Source organism: Hemiscyllium ocellatum, chromosome 9, assembly GCF_020745735.1.
Source record: "Hemiscyllium ocellatum isolate sHemOce1 chromosome 9, sHemOce1.pat.X.cur, whole genome shotgun sequence".
Taxonomy (NCBI): domain Eukaryota; kingdom Metazoa; phylum Chordata; class Chondrichthyes; order Orectolobiformes; family Hemiscylliidae; genus Hemiscyllium; species Hemiscyllium ocellatum.
The window spans coordinates 51,004,415-51,020,731 of NC_083409.1; the positions used below are offsets into that span (position 1 = coordinate 51,004,415).

At 38.5% G+C, this 16,317-nt stretch overlaps 1 protein-coding gene across 4 annotated transcripts in view; it reads left to right on the forward strand.

The window, feature by feature from the left end:
- The window catches only part of swt1 (SWT1 RNA endoribonuclease homolog), a 140,556-nt gene that overhangs the window by 70,222 nt on the left and 54,017 nt on the right, over window positions 1-16,317 (forward strand). For all 4 annotated transcript variants that reach the window (XM_060829746.1, XM_060829749.1, XM_060829748.1 and 1 more), the window contains 3 exons: window positions 1,532-1,625; window positions 9,240-9,391; window positions 15,480-15,649. In XM_060829746.1, coding sequence (XP_060685729.1) covers window positions 1,532-1,625; window positions 9,240-9,391; window positions 15,480-15,649 — 416 coding nt within the window. The remainder of the gene's footprint in view (window positions 1-1,531; window positions 1,626-9,239; window positions 9,392-15,479; window positions 15,650-16,317) is intronic.

A 16,317-nucleotide genomic window follows, 5' to 3' on the forward strand; every position in this document is an offset into this window, starting at 1 on the left:
AGACCTGATTTAACATTGAAAGTTCAAAGGATACTATACCACAATTGTATAGTTTAAGGTGAAAATATTAAAATAGATTCAGAATCCATAGAATTGAAGTTATTATGAAATAATCTTTTTTCTAGTCTCATTATATGTTGTAGCTTGCTTGTTGCCTTTATTGTTCTTTGATGTTGATTCATTAATTAGACTGTCTCCCTTTCCATTGCACCCCAACCTATTCCTGTTTGTGGTTCATAAATATTTTTCGTAATTTTAAAATTGGAAACGATTGCAAAGTCATCACCTTCTAATTAGTATTGTATTTATTTATGACCTTAATGTAATTTCAGTGGGATTATAATTTGTGACTCAAGGAACAAAATTCAAACTGTTTCAAGATGCAACTTTATTTCTTGGTGTGGTTTGTGGTTTTCAATGAGCAATAATTGCCACAGGCCATTTGGTGATGGAAAGTTTCAGCTTTTCATTGAACTAACTACATGTATATCATTTATATTAGCAGCTATCATTAGAGAAAACAAAAACAGAACGTGCTGGAGAAACTCAGCAGGTCTGGCAGGGTCTGTGGACAGAGAGCAACAGCTAAGGTTGAGGGGTGGGGGGAGGTGGTGGCGGGGAGACGGTTACTAATGACCAGAAATTTAATTACATTATTATTAAAAATATTGTAACTGCATGAACAGGTGACAGGTTAGAATTTATGCAACAAGTAACTTCCCACATCCTGTCTACAATCTATAAGATTCTAGTCAGGAATGTGATGGAATATTCTCCTCTTCATATGCCTAGATGATTGCAGTTTCTCCAACACTCAAGAAGCTTGACAACATCCAGAACAGAGTAGCCTTTTAATCATCACTCCATTATCTATCTTACAATTATTTGCTCCACCCTGGGTTCACAATCCTGTCAATGTGTTACATCCACAAGATGCATTTCAGAAGCCTTCTTAAAAGAAACTTTGATATCATCTTCCAAACCAGCAACCTCAACATCCTAGAAGAACAAATGTGCCAGATGTATGTGAACCACACTATCTGTAAGACCACACTCTCCTGACTTGGAATCATATTGCCACTTCTTCATTTTCCTACAGTGTCCTCCCAAAAACACCTTTTGTGTACCAACACCTCATGGATTGCAGTGATTCAAAAAGACAGCTCACCACTTTATTCTAAAGAAGCAACCAAGTTGAAGAAGCAAAGTTTGCAGCATATGCTTTGAAATAGTGAAATCTAAAGTAAATATTTTAACATACTGTAAATTTTGCTGCATCTTAGACACACTGATTTTGGTTGCATTAGTGAGAAAGCAAACCATTGCCTAAAAACCTTTTTCTTAAAACCTCAAACTGTTATGGTCACATGCATCGAAAGCAAGCTGAGTGAGAAACAGTGTTCGAACAAGTCAAAATAACAAAAGTCATGTGAAGTTTTGCTCAATTCTTTTATTCTACTTTGCTAACAAAAAAACACGTCACTTATAGTCATTCGACATGTAAGGTACCTTTTTAATATTTTCTGCACAGGTGGCTTACGTGAGGAAAACAATGATGACCGTGTATTACAGTGTTGTTTACAGTATCAGCAGTTATACCCTTCTGCAGATGTCCTCCTGTGCAGGTATGGTGCTCTAGAATTCATTGTCAATGTAATTACTCTCAGGATGTTAACCAGTTGTAAAATAAATAAGGGCTGAAAATGGGTTGGTAAGATATGCTGTGTGGCTAATCCTGGCTTGTTGGTTGAAATTAAAGCTGTCCTACAGCTATTTAAAGATAGCCTGCACCTCTTACAACAGAGCGACATTGTGACTGCAACATCTTCTGGGTGTCATACAGGAAAAGAATTTGCCATCAGTGATCAGAAAGAATGGTTCCACAGTTTTTAGGTGCTGCATTGTAGATCTGAATGAAGGAGCTAGAGAAGAGTGGAGATGTCCTGATTCTACACAGTAGTAGGATTCCCTCAAAATGCTTGATCCAAAGATAGTTGAAACAAATGGCTATTAACATTTGTGCCAGGAGTCAAACTCCAAAGACCTGGGTGCAGTGCGGCACAATATTCCGTCAGTGTCTTCAAATGCCACATCACAGAACTACACCATTGCTCAATTTGCCACGCCCCTCCCCCGCCCTTATTCTAATATCTCTTATCTAACATTTATATGCATGATTGCATTTTTTCACTCTTGAAAGTCTCACGTCTTGCAATGTTTTCAAACTGTCAGCTATTTAATCCTTACAGCTGTACCCTGAACAGGTTACGCAGTGCTCATTGACAAACTGCAAGATGTTGTATCTAGCTCCAATCCAGTCTGGAAAGAATCTGATGCAAATAAATGAATCAGCACGATCGATTTCTCAACCTTTACAGTCATGCTTGCAGTAGATGACAGATTTTAGAAGAGAAAACATCCGCCTTGAAGTGTTAATGTCTCTCTCACATTGTTTGTTCCTCATTTATGGTCAAGGAGTAGAATTGCTCCCTTAACACCCTGACCAAGCATGGCCTTCCCAAGAGTCGTCCTCCCCACACCCCCAGCATCTTGAGAAAATCTCTCTCTATGGAGAGATACTGTAAATGGCCTCTGCTCATTCTTTCCTTCATGCTGTATTCCTAGGATGGAGCTATGACTGCACCCTATTCTGCAATTACTTTGTGCAGAGACCTTAAAGTTGAGAAAATTTTCTCCGCACCTGCTGTGCCAGTCATAGAGATGTACAGCATGGAAACAGACCCTTCAGTCCAACCTGTCCATGCCAACCAAATATCCTAAATGAATCTAGTCCCATTTGCCAGTCCTTGGCCCATATCCCTCTAAACTCTTCCTATTCATATACCCATCCAGATATCTTTTAAATGTTGCAATTGTACCAGCCTCCGCCACTTCTGCTGGCAGCTCATTCCATACAAGTACCACCCTCTGCATAAAAACATTGCCCTTTAGGCCCCTTTTATATCTTTTCCCTCACCCTAAACCTATACCCTCTAGTTCTGGACTCCCCCATTCCAGGGAAAAGACTTTGTCCATTTATCCTATCCATGCCCTTCATGATTTTATAAATCTTCAGGAGGTCACCCCTCAGCCTCCGACACACCAGGGAAAACAGCTGCAGCCTATACAACATCTTCCTTTAGCTCAAATCCTCCAACCCTGGCAACATCCTTGTCAATCTTTTCTGAAACCTTTAAAGTTTCACAACATCTTTCCAATTGGAAGGAGACCAGAATTGCAATATTCCAACAGTGGCCTAACCAATGTCCTGTACAGCTGCAACATGACCTCCCAACTCCTATACCCAATGCTCTGACCAATAAGGTCCTGGTAGGTTTTTACAACTTGAAAAGACGGTAGATATTTTCTAATTGACCTGTTAAATGATATTCCTACATGCCTCTGGAGTGGGTGTTGAACTGAGGATTTCTGTTTCAGAGGTAGGGATAGTACCAATAGACCACAAGAGCCCTTACACCAAACACTATATAATCACATCAACACCCAAAAGGAATTGAACCACCAACTAACTTGTAGTGAGTTGATGAGTCCTTTAAATAGCTCTTACAGATTGTCCTTACTCTTATTAGGTGCGTGTTCACTGGTGTGAAGTCAAGAGGGTATTGGCTGGAATTGTAAACTCCAAAATGACACCATCTGTTCTCCCATCATGATATATTGAGTTTCATGTTTCAATGCCCACTAGACCAATCCCTGAAAGTCTGCATATGTGCTAATCTCTCCACCAAGTAAATTTGGCACGGTTTATGGCATAAGAGGTGCTTGTACATCGATGCATGTTCGTCCCTGAGCAGCACCCACAATAACTGCTATGAAGTCTAATTTCATGTCCATTGGCTTATTGACTTACTACACCTATCTCTCTTGCCACTTCGCAAATTGGCACCTGTTACACATACATTAAGGGAACCTTTCTCTCCATCCTAAAATCTTTTCCAGCTCCCTAGAATACTCTTTACAGTTTGAATTGACAGTAGGCATTCTCCTGTAAGAGCACTATATTTTCTGTTTTTTAACTTGTTATACAACACTGGTATCTGGATAGACTTCTGGCACTAGAGAATCTGACAATCTGATGTATTATTAACACTTTTTGAGTTAACACTTTACATTTATATCAGCTATATCTTGAGCTGTCTAAACCCTAAGCTTTGTGATTCTTAAGAATCTGTTAACCATTCTTCCTTCCTTTTAACATGCTTTTAAAGCCTTTTTGGTCTTCATCCCTAATATGTGGCTTGGTGTCAAATAACATTCATGTGTAGCATTGTTTTATTATCTTACACAGCACGTTTATATGCCACCTACTGGTGGTTGCAAACTCTCATCAGCATCCCAGCCAACTTCCTAGGCCATTTGTAGGTCTTAGGTATGCCTCTCACTATCTCAGTTACTGTTGGTTATTTGCTTTTTTCAAACCACTCTTTTATTAGTGCAGCTCCCAGTTGTAAACTACAGTGTAATTTTTAGCTGTCTGTGATCCCCAACAAGCCAACAACCGCCTCGATTTTACACACCTTCCATCTTCTGGCTCAGTCTGACCTGTTGCTAGCTGCTACTTCGTTTTTGTTTTTAAGATTAGTTATGCTCTCGAACTAAACCATCAAATTTATGTTGCTGTCTGACCAGGAAATACTTTGGGGGAAAAGAAAAGACAAAATGTGAGAACAAAGTACTTTCTAAGAGAATAAAACTACAAGATTCCATGGTTTTGTACAAACAGCAATAAACTTTTCTGTACAAAGTTGTAATAGTGACACAATCTATAATACAGAGACATACATGCAAGACTTTATTCCAAGATTCAGAATTAACCTGAAATAAATAAGAATAATGGACACACTTTAGTCAAGCACTTCACAAAGCACCTGAAATACCAAACATGGTCAAGACAGTTCCCATGAATTTGTCATTTTGGGATGTTAGTGACACTGTGGGTCTTCCAAGCTCATGAAACTTTGCAGTAGATTCTCACATTTTTTTTTTCTTTTGAGGATTTAATTCAGAACTTCCTCAAAATCCAATCCATCATTGACTGCTCATGCCTTGCTGGTTGACCTTTCTTTCCTGAAACCATGTTCTCCTGGTTTCTTAAAAATTACACTTCAGTACGTGCTTATATGCACAAGTTCAGCTTTTCATGGGCTGGTACTGTCTGTGGACTTTTTTTTTCCCAGGAGCTTGGAACAAACTTGTGATGATGTTCTGGAGCTGTGCATCATTGAGTATAAATAGCAATGTGAGTGGAGTTAGAGCACCCTAGAACCTTAGAGACTCTGCAAGACAGATCAGTGAGTGACTCTCTGGAAGCATTACAGCCTTCAACTTGAACATGAATGCATGAAGAAGATAGTTTCGTTCTTAGCTGCTTTTATCTATAAGAGCATGCCATATGTATGATTGCTGTGTATAGCAGTTCTTAATATTAATGTGTAATAAGTAGTGTTACTTTGAAGTCCAAGTGTGAAGACAGTTCTTGATTTTGCTTTCTCATTGACCAGCCAGTCCAGAACCCAAACTCAATATTACATCCAACCATACGATAAGAGATGGTGGTAGCTTTGGGATTCATGGCCTAGAAAATCATGGCAGCAGTGAAGATTAAGAAACAGATCTGTCACTGTGTGGAGAAGAGAAAAATTCAGAAAGCATTATTTCAAAAAATCCTCTTCAGCTTTAATACCAATTTGCAGCCTGGAAAGGTGGAGAACTGAGCAGCTGTGGAGGAAATATCTCTGAACAGAAATTCTGCAGAGAAACCACCACAACACAGTCTCAAAAATGCCTTTTATGGGCTTTCATTGGGGAAATAAACCTTTTAAAAATTATTGAGATCAGTAAAAGTCCACTAGCAGCTTAGGGGAGAAATCCAAATACAGTATTTTTAAAAAGAGACTGATTTTTCAGCAAATTTGATCCCTTGAAGGAACGTTTATTCCTCAATGAAAAAATAAGCTGAGGGGCACGGTCAACAGTTCTAACAGTGAATTAATATTTCTAAACTTCTTATTCAATAATAAAGTTAACAACAGCAAGTTAAGATAATTCTTCAGGTGTAGCCTTAAAGAAAACTGATTTAAAAATGGAAAAAGGACACGAATAATGATCGTCATTACAATTCGAAGTATGAGATAGTGAGGTTAGTGAACACTTGTTTTTTGATGGTTTGAATGACAAGTCCAAGTTTCATTAGGCAACTAAGAAATTTTATCAATTTTAGTGTTAAAATGTAAGCAACATGAGAAAGAGAAAAGTGCAGATTTGATCATGTCATATTCGCATTTGGTTTGAAGATACCTTGAATACAGAAAAAACTTGGTACCAATGCTGTCAAACAGCCAACGTTTTGATATCGTCAAAAATAGTTATTTATTATTGAGTAAAGTCACTTTGCTGACGATCAATCAACAGATCTTTGGAAAATTCTTCAGCCACCGAGAAAAAGAATATTTCTATTCATTTCTTTGTAGATACCATATGTGTAAAGGAAAGTTGAATGTTACTTCAAAATAACATAAAAACAGCTGAAATTTTAATCACTTTCAGTCTTAGTACATGTGCACAATCCTTTATCTGAAATGCTCAGGACCAGCTGGTTTTCGGAATTCAGAACTTTTCGACTTTCAGAATAAGTAGCAGTTTAATGGTAAAATTTGAAAAACTCTTTGAGGAATAGACTTGATGTGAGTAAAATAGGCCCTGAAACAAAATTGAACCATGCCCCCACATGTCAATTTGAGTGACATGCATCAAGTAGGTGTCAACTTGGGTTAACTGTTTGCATGCCAAGCAATCTTGTTAATGAGAAAAAACCTTCACAAAAAATCTTTGGACTTTGAAGCTTTTCAGATTTCGGGATTTTAGATAAAGGCTTGACTACCTGTATTTATAGAATAATCTTACAAAAACAAATTAATCAAAAACTCTGAATCAACATGACAAAATGAGTGTAGAAAAACGCCTAACTATATTTTTGCCAAATTGAGAAAACAGTCAACACGTCCAAATGCCTATCAAAAATCAAATAGTACAAAACAAATTCACAGTCAATTTTTCCACCAGAAAAAAGATTAAGCTTGGAGGTCCAGTTGGTAGATGAGTGAATTGGCGGATTTGGAAAGCATACTACCTAAGCTTTTGATCAGTTTCAGCATTGGAAACTAAGTCAAATTAGGCACAGGTTAGCACCCTTCTCTACAGCGTGGAAAAGATGTCAGATTATTTGTAGAACAAGCAACAGATCAATCAGAAGCAATTTGTTTGACAACCTCAACTTTTGATCAATATTTCACTTTAGAACAAATACATCAGTGACAAAGTCATGCTTCAATAGTGGATTTCATCTTGCAGGACCATCTGTAGATAATTTCATTCATGACCGATACACTCTGTCTGAGTCTGTAACTATGGAAACTTACCATGGATGCTCATTTACGATAGAATTGTCAAGTGATCTCTTAGGTAATTGAGTTTTTGGGTTCCTTTAATCAAACAAGGTCTAAATGTTGAACAAACAATCAAAATACTGTGGCTACAGAGTTTAGAAAACTTCAAATACAACAAAAGTTAAATATAATGTCGAACTTTCTACAGCGTGTGTTGACTACTTAAAGGTGATGTGGGATTCTGACTAGAGGAATCAGACCTCTCATAGCAAAAACATATAGCATATAGTAACATCTATAGGAAACCCTAAGCAATCTCATACCATACTATCTTATCACATTTAGTTCCAGAACCCCACATCAATGAAGACAATAGTGTCCAGTCTTCTGTTACAGTGTCCACATTGTGGAGAAAGAGGTCACTTCTTGAAGACATTTTGCAGTTTGAAAAATATACAAAGGAACAAATCAAATTGTTTCAAATTCAAGAGATACATTCCTATTTTAGAACTGAATTTTGAACAAGTCAATACGACGGAACAACCTTCAGATGAAGTGCAGCAACACGTGGATGGGCTAATACTGTTGTTCCTAGGCTGAAAATTGTATTTGACTTTAGTAATGGATTAGAAATATAAGCAGCTCAAAATTTTCATACGTTCTGACAATTACATCACCAAATTCTTTCAGCCAGAATGATTCAATCTCTAATCTGATAGAAGTCAACAAAATTAAAGAAAGAGAACCAACTTTACCTCAAATATTTCTGTACCATGTTGTAGACTTTCCTTAACCAGTTATCAACACAAATGAATCAAGTCAACGACTTAAAAAGGAATTGAAAACATGAGAACTATGTATAATTAATGTTATAAAAGGTAATCTAAATTGGCTCATTTGAGAATGTGTGTAACTGTTGATGTTTATGAGGCGGGGTGAAGGTGGGAACTTGAGAGGTGTTGTGTAAGGCCTTCAGGAACCTGCAGCATCCTTGCAGTGATGAGCTACACATCATTGGGTATAACGAGCACAGTGAGGATAGAGTTGGAACACAGTAGAACTTTGGAGAGTCTAAGACACACCAGAGCGTGACTCTTTGGAAGAAACACAGACTACAAAATGGGTGTGAACACGAGATTAATTCTTTCGTTGTGTAAGTATAAATCAGGACCTAGTGTGTCTCTGTATAACATATACAGCAGTATATAGCAATGACGTATAATAGTGTTATTTTGAAGTCACCTGAAGGCAGTTCATGACTTTGCCTTTCCTTAAGCAGTCTGAAAAACCCAGACTCCTAATAGAGCATCAAACCGTAATATCAAACAGCTTTTGACTTTTCACTTTGTTTCCAACTACAGGAACAATGTTCAGTTGCCTTTTCAGCGGTTCAGCTAAACAGTACTTTTCTGCATGGAGCTTGTTTCTGTATCTGTCCTTTTCTTCTCCAACTGCCTGTAGCCTTTGAATTGTCCTCAGTGACCTTTTGAAAACCTTGAAACAAGCCCTGCTCCTATTGTTCGATGGTACCAAACATTGTAACCCCTTGGAACAGTGTGCCCTGTCATGACAATGTTCACAGTGTACAGGCTGCCAGCAGAATTTCCATGTAACAAAACGTAATGAACTTGCATCATATTTCTGAAGTCTGTCTTTTGGGGTGGGGGTGGGGGGGGCGGTGGTGGAGGTGGAGTGGAGTTGGTGGTGGATGGGATGTTGTGAGTAAAAAATATGCCCATTATTTAATCAATTACTTGAAATCAATTCCAGAAATATTCCATAAGTGTTTCTGTGGACAAAGCCTTTTGCTAATATGTGTTTTATTTTCTGCAGTGATGATAAAAACCTTTGCAGTAAAGCCCTGGTAAGCAATGTCAAGGCTGTAAGAAAAATTGATCTCTTAACTGAATTAAGTGACATGAAATCCATCAGTGATGTCCCAAACACTACTCAGGACCTTAGTGCCTTCAATCAATCTCTGTCAGGTTGGTCAATATACTATGTTTCACTGAATATTGTTTTGTTCAAGGCCTAATTAAAATCCCAAAAATTTGACTACACTGTTTGACAAAATGGTACTACTGTTTAGTTGCCTGAAGCTCCCGTTGTTAATGAATGACATTGACATGTTGAATCTCAGCATTTTGATTTCAGCATCCTTGTTTTCATCTTCTGTAACTTCCATGGCTTCACTTCTTCGGCAACTTCCACCGTTCTGTTTCATTGTGCTTCATTGATTCGTCTAACCCTGGTCTATTGTGTATTCCTATCTATTCATGGAATCCACTTATTGTTGGCTAAACTGTCACTTATTGTCCATTCTTAGTTGTGGTGGTGGCAAGCTGCCATCTTGAAGGAAATTCACAGTTTTGTTAGGAAGAAAGTTTCAGGATTTTGACCCAGTGTCAATGAAGAGCAATATTCTCTTCTATGAATATCACTTTGAGAGGTATTACTTCACTCATCCCAGTTCTCGGGAATTGACTTCCTAAACTACGTGCCTCAGTTCCCTTCTTTTCATTGTTAAACATCTCAAAGCCTTTTTTTTGATTGTCCCTCTACCACCATCTCCATTTCCCAGTTATCTTTTGCTGTCCATATTTATTCCTGTGCAAAGTAACTTGGGATATGATAATCATAAGAACAACTGGAATTGCACAGTTTATGAGAGGTGAAGATCAATTAAATTCACAACCATTGAAAATAAGAAATAACATTTGTAGTTGGATTCTTGATCGGAACTTGAGTATTCTATCCTATCTTAATGAAAAGTCAGCTGAAAATTTAGCCAGTCTTTTATTATTGACTAAGTTTCCATGCATTTAAACAATTCTCTCGTTTTATTTCCTGAATAGTGTTTGATAAGAAGACAGTCTGCTCTGCCCTTCAATGAGTTCATGGCTGATTTCTCAATCCTCAACTCCACTTTACTGCCTTTTCCCCATAATTTTTGATTCTGTTACTGTTTAAAAATCTATCTCAGCTTAATATAGGTAATGAACTAACCTCTACAGCACCTTGTGTGCTTGTCTCATTCTTTATGGTTAAATAGTTTTGCTGTTACACAAAAAGCTGCCATAGATGTTTTGTAATAAGTTTCCAAGCAAGAATCTGACATCGAGTCTGATCATAAGTGTGATACCTTCTATATGGGAACATAGCAACAGGAATGGATGATTTAAGTTGTCAATTTGGGTTGAACGTGCTCATTGTTTGAACTTTCAGACTGAATACTCACACCTCTGTGGGGGTTGAGAATTCCAAAGATTCATTGCTAACCTAAGGGAAGAAATTCCTCCTCATTTCAGTCATAAATGCCCTCTCTCTTATTCTGAAATCATGTCCCCTGTTCTCAACTCATCAGCCAGGGGAAGCAATCAGTCTACATTTATCCTGTTACACCCTGTAAGAATACCTGTCTGATCCTCTTGAATAACCTTTCAAGAATTCTGACATTGAAAGATGTCAGTTGACCTGTTTTTCTGATGACTCTGGTTTCTGACTTCCTATCCTTTAATCAGAGTTTTCAACCTGTGTCTAGAATTGTAGCACCTCTGCTGCTTTTTGTGATGTCTCTTCTCTAATTATTTTATCCGTTGTGGATTGAGACATGATACTTGGTTTGAGACGGTATTTTTTGCCTCCTTCCCATTAACAATTCTTCTTGTGAGTGCTCACTGTTGCTTTGTATCTGAGTAGAGCCAATTCCCAGGCTGGATTCTTCTGCATAGTGAATCTCCAGTCTTGACTAATCTCTCCACCTCTCTGTCCAACTGAGGATGGACTAGAGAACTCATCTCTTGGTCAATACTTGCCTCCATACATAAATTCCCACTTCATGAATTGAGGTCTGTTTAATTCTAATTCTTCTGGAAAACTGCATGGCACAAAAGACCTTTTCAGTGTTCTGATCACTGAATCAGCAGTACGTGAATTAAGTGTTACCACTATCAAGTACAGCAGGTCAGGCAGCATCCGAGGAACAGGAGAATCATCATTTTGGGCATAAGTCCTTCATCAGGAATGATGCTTGTGAGCTGGGGACTGAGAGCTAAGTGGGAGGAGGGTTGGGCGGAAGGCAGCTGAGAAAGCAATAGGTGGATGAAGGTGAGGGAGAAGGTGATAGGTCAGAGGAGGGAGTATGGGAAGGTCCGGACAGTGGTGCGAGTTGGAGGCTTGGGACTGGGATAATGTGGAGGGCGGGGAAATGAGGAATCTGTTGAAATCCATATTTATCCCGTGTGGTTGCAGGGTGGAATTTTGAGGCATCAGGTGGTAACGATTTGGCAGTGGAGATGGCCCAGGACCTGCATGTTCTTGATGGAGTGGGAGGGGAAATTGAAGTATTCAGCCACTGGATGGGGGAAAAGGGATAGGGTTAGTGGGTGCGGGTGTCCCAGAGATGTTCTCTGAAATGATCTGCAAGAAGACGTCCTGTTTCCCCGATGTAGAGGAGACCACATCGGGTGCAACGGATACAGTAGATGACATTAGTAGAGGTACAGGTAAATTTCAGACGGATGTGGAAGGATCCTTTTGGTCCTCACTTTCTCCTCCCTGAAGTGTGACCACTTCAAAACGTTTTGAATAATAGTGGAACAGGACTAAGTAAATCTTCCATCTAAAATTTGAATCCATTATGAGGTTTCCCATGGCCTTTCCAGAAATCTTGATTAAATCACTGACTATTTAGGTTCTTGGCTTGAAGGTGAGTTAGTCCCTCAGACCAATTCTACACAGCAGAATGTTGAAAGAGTTAGTTATGGAGGTGGTAGGTACATTGATGATTAGCTTCCAAAATAGAATGTTTTTTTACAGCTTGGAAGCTTGCAAATGTCTCCCCACTATTTAAGAGGGAGACAGAGTATCCTTACCTCAGTAGTAGGCATAATCCGAGTCATAGGATAAATTAACGCTTGGCTAACAAAAATCTGTTTGGGCAAAGCCAATGTAGGTTTATGAATGGAAAATCTTGTTTGAACAGTCTATTGGATGGGATGGGATGTAGTGTATTGGCATGGATTAAGCATTGGCTATTGGACAAAAAGCAGTAGTTTCAACTGGTCATGCTCACATTGACAGGCTGTTACGAGTGGGATACTACATTGATCAGAACTTTGGCCTCAGATGTTCATAATATGTATCAATAATGTGGATGGGGTGACTAATTGTAATTAGGCTCCACAGGCAGAATGATCTAATCTTTTTCTGCTGTATCTTCCACTCTCTATGTGCTTGCTTAAGCAAGCAGGAAGCTATTACTGTAATCTTCTGTTGGGAAGTAGAGGCTGTAAATATTAACACTATCAATGGATCTTCTTCAAAGTTTGCATGTGAAAAAGCTGATACTGAGTGACCCACTTAGCATATGAAATACACCGGTCAAACACAGACTTAAGGGCAATGAACCAAATCATTCAGTCCATTGCTCTTTGCCAGTGTCTATGCTCCATGTGAGCCTTCTGTTATCCTTCTATTTTAACCTATTTTTGATTGTATAATTTATTGTCACATATATTCAACATAAAATACAGTGAAAACTTTATACTATCACCATGCATAGACCACATTCTCATTAGCTTAAAATAATATAAAAAAGAAAAACAACTTAGACAGTCCAACTTTTCCTTCGCCACTACAGTCCCGCTCTGGGCTTCACCAACTCACGCCATGTCACGTCAGAGTCCTGGTTCTGGGATGTTGACATCGCTGGTTGGCCAGCATTTATTGCCCATCCTTAGTTGTCTTTGAGAAGGTGATAGTGAGTTCCCTTCATGACCTGCTGTTATAACAGCTGTCAGCAACCAAGCATGGGTTGTAGAGTGGTTTAGCGATTAGCACTGCTGCCTTACAACACCAGGGATCCATGTTCGATTCCAGACTAAGGTGATTGTGTGGAGTTTGCACATTGGGTTCAAATGTTAGTTTGCCAGGACACAATGCTAATAAAAGAACAGCTTGTTATTCTGAGATATATATTCCTGCTATTAGTTTATCACAAGTTCCTTCAACCAGATTGACTGCATCTCCAATAAAATGGAAGCTCATAGAGAAAATGCAAGGTCACCAACTTTAAATCAAGCTTTTCTATCCCCAGGCCATAGACTTTCCTGATCCATCTATCAAAACATTAATGCAAAGACTACAGGAGGGTTAGGAGAGAAAAGGAAAAAAATATGTGGGTGGCATGGTGGCACAGTGGTTAGCACTGCTGCCTCACAGCGCCAGAGACCCGGGCTCAATTCCCGACTCAGGCGACTGACTGTGTGGAGTTTGCACATTCTCCCCGTGTCTGCGTGGGTTTCCTCCTGGAGCTCCAGTTTCCTCCCACAGGTCAGGTGAATTGGCCAAGCTAAATTGCCTGTAGTGTTTAGTAAATATTGGGGAATGGGTGGGTTGCGCTTCGGCAGGTCGGTGTGAACTTGTTGGGCCGAAGGGCCTGTTTCCACACTGTAAGTAATCTAATCTTAACATGTTGAAAAAGAAATAGGTGGTACAGTCTCAGTGTCACTGGCCTGGGGCATACAGGGTCAGGAGGCCTAACACTCCCTACCATGCTCGCACCACCATTTTTTTAATATAGATTACAATAGATATAAAATTTCCCTTATTAAACTCTGAATACTCTGCGCAAACCCTATTGGTCCCACTAATAGAGTCATAGGGCAAAAGCAAGTAGGTGAGCTTTTATAAAACATTGGTTTGACTTCCACTGTGATATTGTGAAAAGTTGTGGAGATGATACTTAAGAAAATTGTAAGTACTTTCAGGAAGGGCAGAAGCAGTTTTACAATTATGTTTCCAGAGATCAAGAGCTTCAGTTACATTATGAGATTCAAGAAAGTGAATTTGTTCTCCCTAGACGATTGGAGTGAAGAGTGATAGCTTGCTCAAAATCTTGGAGGTCTAAATAGAGAAAAACTGTTTCCATTGAAAGAAGCATCAGAAGCAGAGAAAGCAAATGTTAAATGCTAAGGTATAAAATGTGATGCAGAAAATCTTTTTTACATGAGAAGTGTTAATGATCTGACAGGTTAGTGGAATCAGATTTATTTGTGGTTTTCAGAAAGGATTTGGGTAAGCACCTGAAAGGAAAATAATTGCAGGGATATGGGGATGATGTTAGGGATTGGGGCTAGCTACACTGTTCTTGCAGAATCCTAGCACTTGCCTGGCATTCTAACCATTCTACAATTCTAATAATTCTGCATTTGTATCCAGAAAGTGACAAAGAAGACTATAAAATCACCTTCTCCTTCTTGCACTGAATGTTCAACATTCTTGCTTGAAATTGCTCCATGATTCATGTAGTTGACACTTGAGTTCACTATTTGTGTTGTTATGTTTGCAAGGAAGCTTTTGCATTAATTGCATTAATGAATTGCATTTACATTGCACTTCCCACAACTATAGGGCATTCCAAAGTGCTTCACGGCTGATAAATGTGAAGTGTAGTCATTATTATATTGTAGGAAACATGGCAACTGAATTGTGAACAGCGAGCTGTAATGACTTTTAAATTGTGACATTCATAATTTTTGAAGGGTGAATCGATGTAGCAATTTTTAAAAGATTCTATGTTTATGTTTAACATTCTGGCTAACATAACATGGAGGAGGTGATGGCCTACTAATACTATTGTTAGACTGTTAATCCAGAAACTTGGGTAATGTCCTTGCGACCTGGGTTCAAATACCCCCACAGCAGAAGGTATAATTCAATAAAAATCTGGAATTAAAAGTCAAATGATGACCATGAATCCATTGTTGATTGTTGAAAATACCCATCTGTTTCACCAATGTCCTTCAAGAAAGGAAGCTGCCTCCATGTGACTCCAGACCCACAACAATGTAGTTGACTCTTAACTGCCTTCTGGGCAATTAGGGATGCGCCTAACCAGCATCCTATGAATGTATTAAAAAAATTCTGTGTATTAATTATACAACTAAGTATAAATATAACAATAAATAACTTATTCCAGGTGAAAATTGATACGTTAGCAGGAAATGAATAAACAATCTCAGCTTATGTTTCAAATAGTACGTGACATTTTTATTTTTTTCTATCTTACAGTAAACAGTGTGCAAGAGCTGAATAGGTCTCCTAAACAGCATCAACCAGCAACCGAGTCAGCTTTGGTTATTACTAGCATCATCAGTCAGTTAGAGAAAACACTAGGCACTGCTTTGTCAGTCATCTTAGAAACTGAGATGAAAACAATATATGAAGATCTCTGGACAGAGGTAAAAGTTGGATTTTTATATGGATTGTACAGAAGGGAATTTTTTAAATAAAATTTATATTAAAAACTTTTTCAAATCTTTTACAAACAACTATATATATATAAAAAAAAACAAAATACAAAAATTAGTACTATTAATAATAAACTACCTACAATAGTACCAGAACAAACATATCAACTTAAACCACAATCAATTAAAATAAAAATTAAATTTAGCTGAATTCAAATTAGCTTAAATTAAATTATATCACATTACTTTATTCTATTTCACTCACCAAAGCTCCCACCCCAGGAGCACCAGTCATTTTACCTGCATTTTTTTTTCTAGCTTCCCCCTCCCAGGGCCCCACGAGTGACCAAACTGATTCCCACTGCTACGTCATGGCCCTAATTAATATTGCCTATAAGTCTACGTCAATATAATTTAGAAAGGGCTGCCACGTCTGTTAAAACTGCTTCATTTTGTGGTGCACCATATTTGTTGGTAGTCTTGGTGGAGATGCTCCATCTCCAGTCTGCACCACCCCCTAAGACCTGGGGGTTTTTCAAACATCCAATTCATTAAAATGTTCTTCCTCGCACAGTGGGTAAGAATGTTACACAGTCTCTTCCTGTGTTACCCCAGAGAGGGCAAATTTGGCAACCCCAGAATAAGAAATACCGGATCCA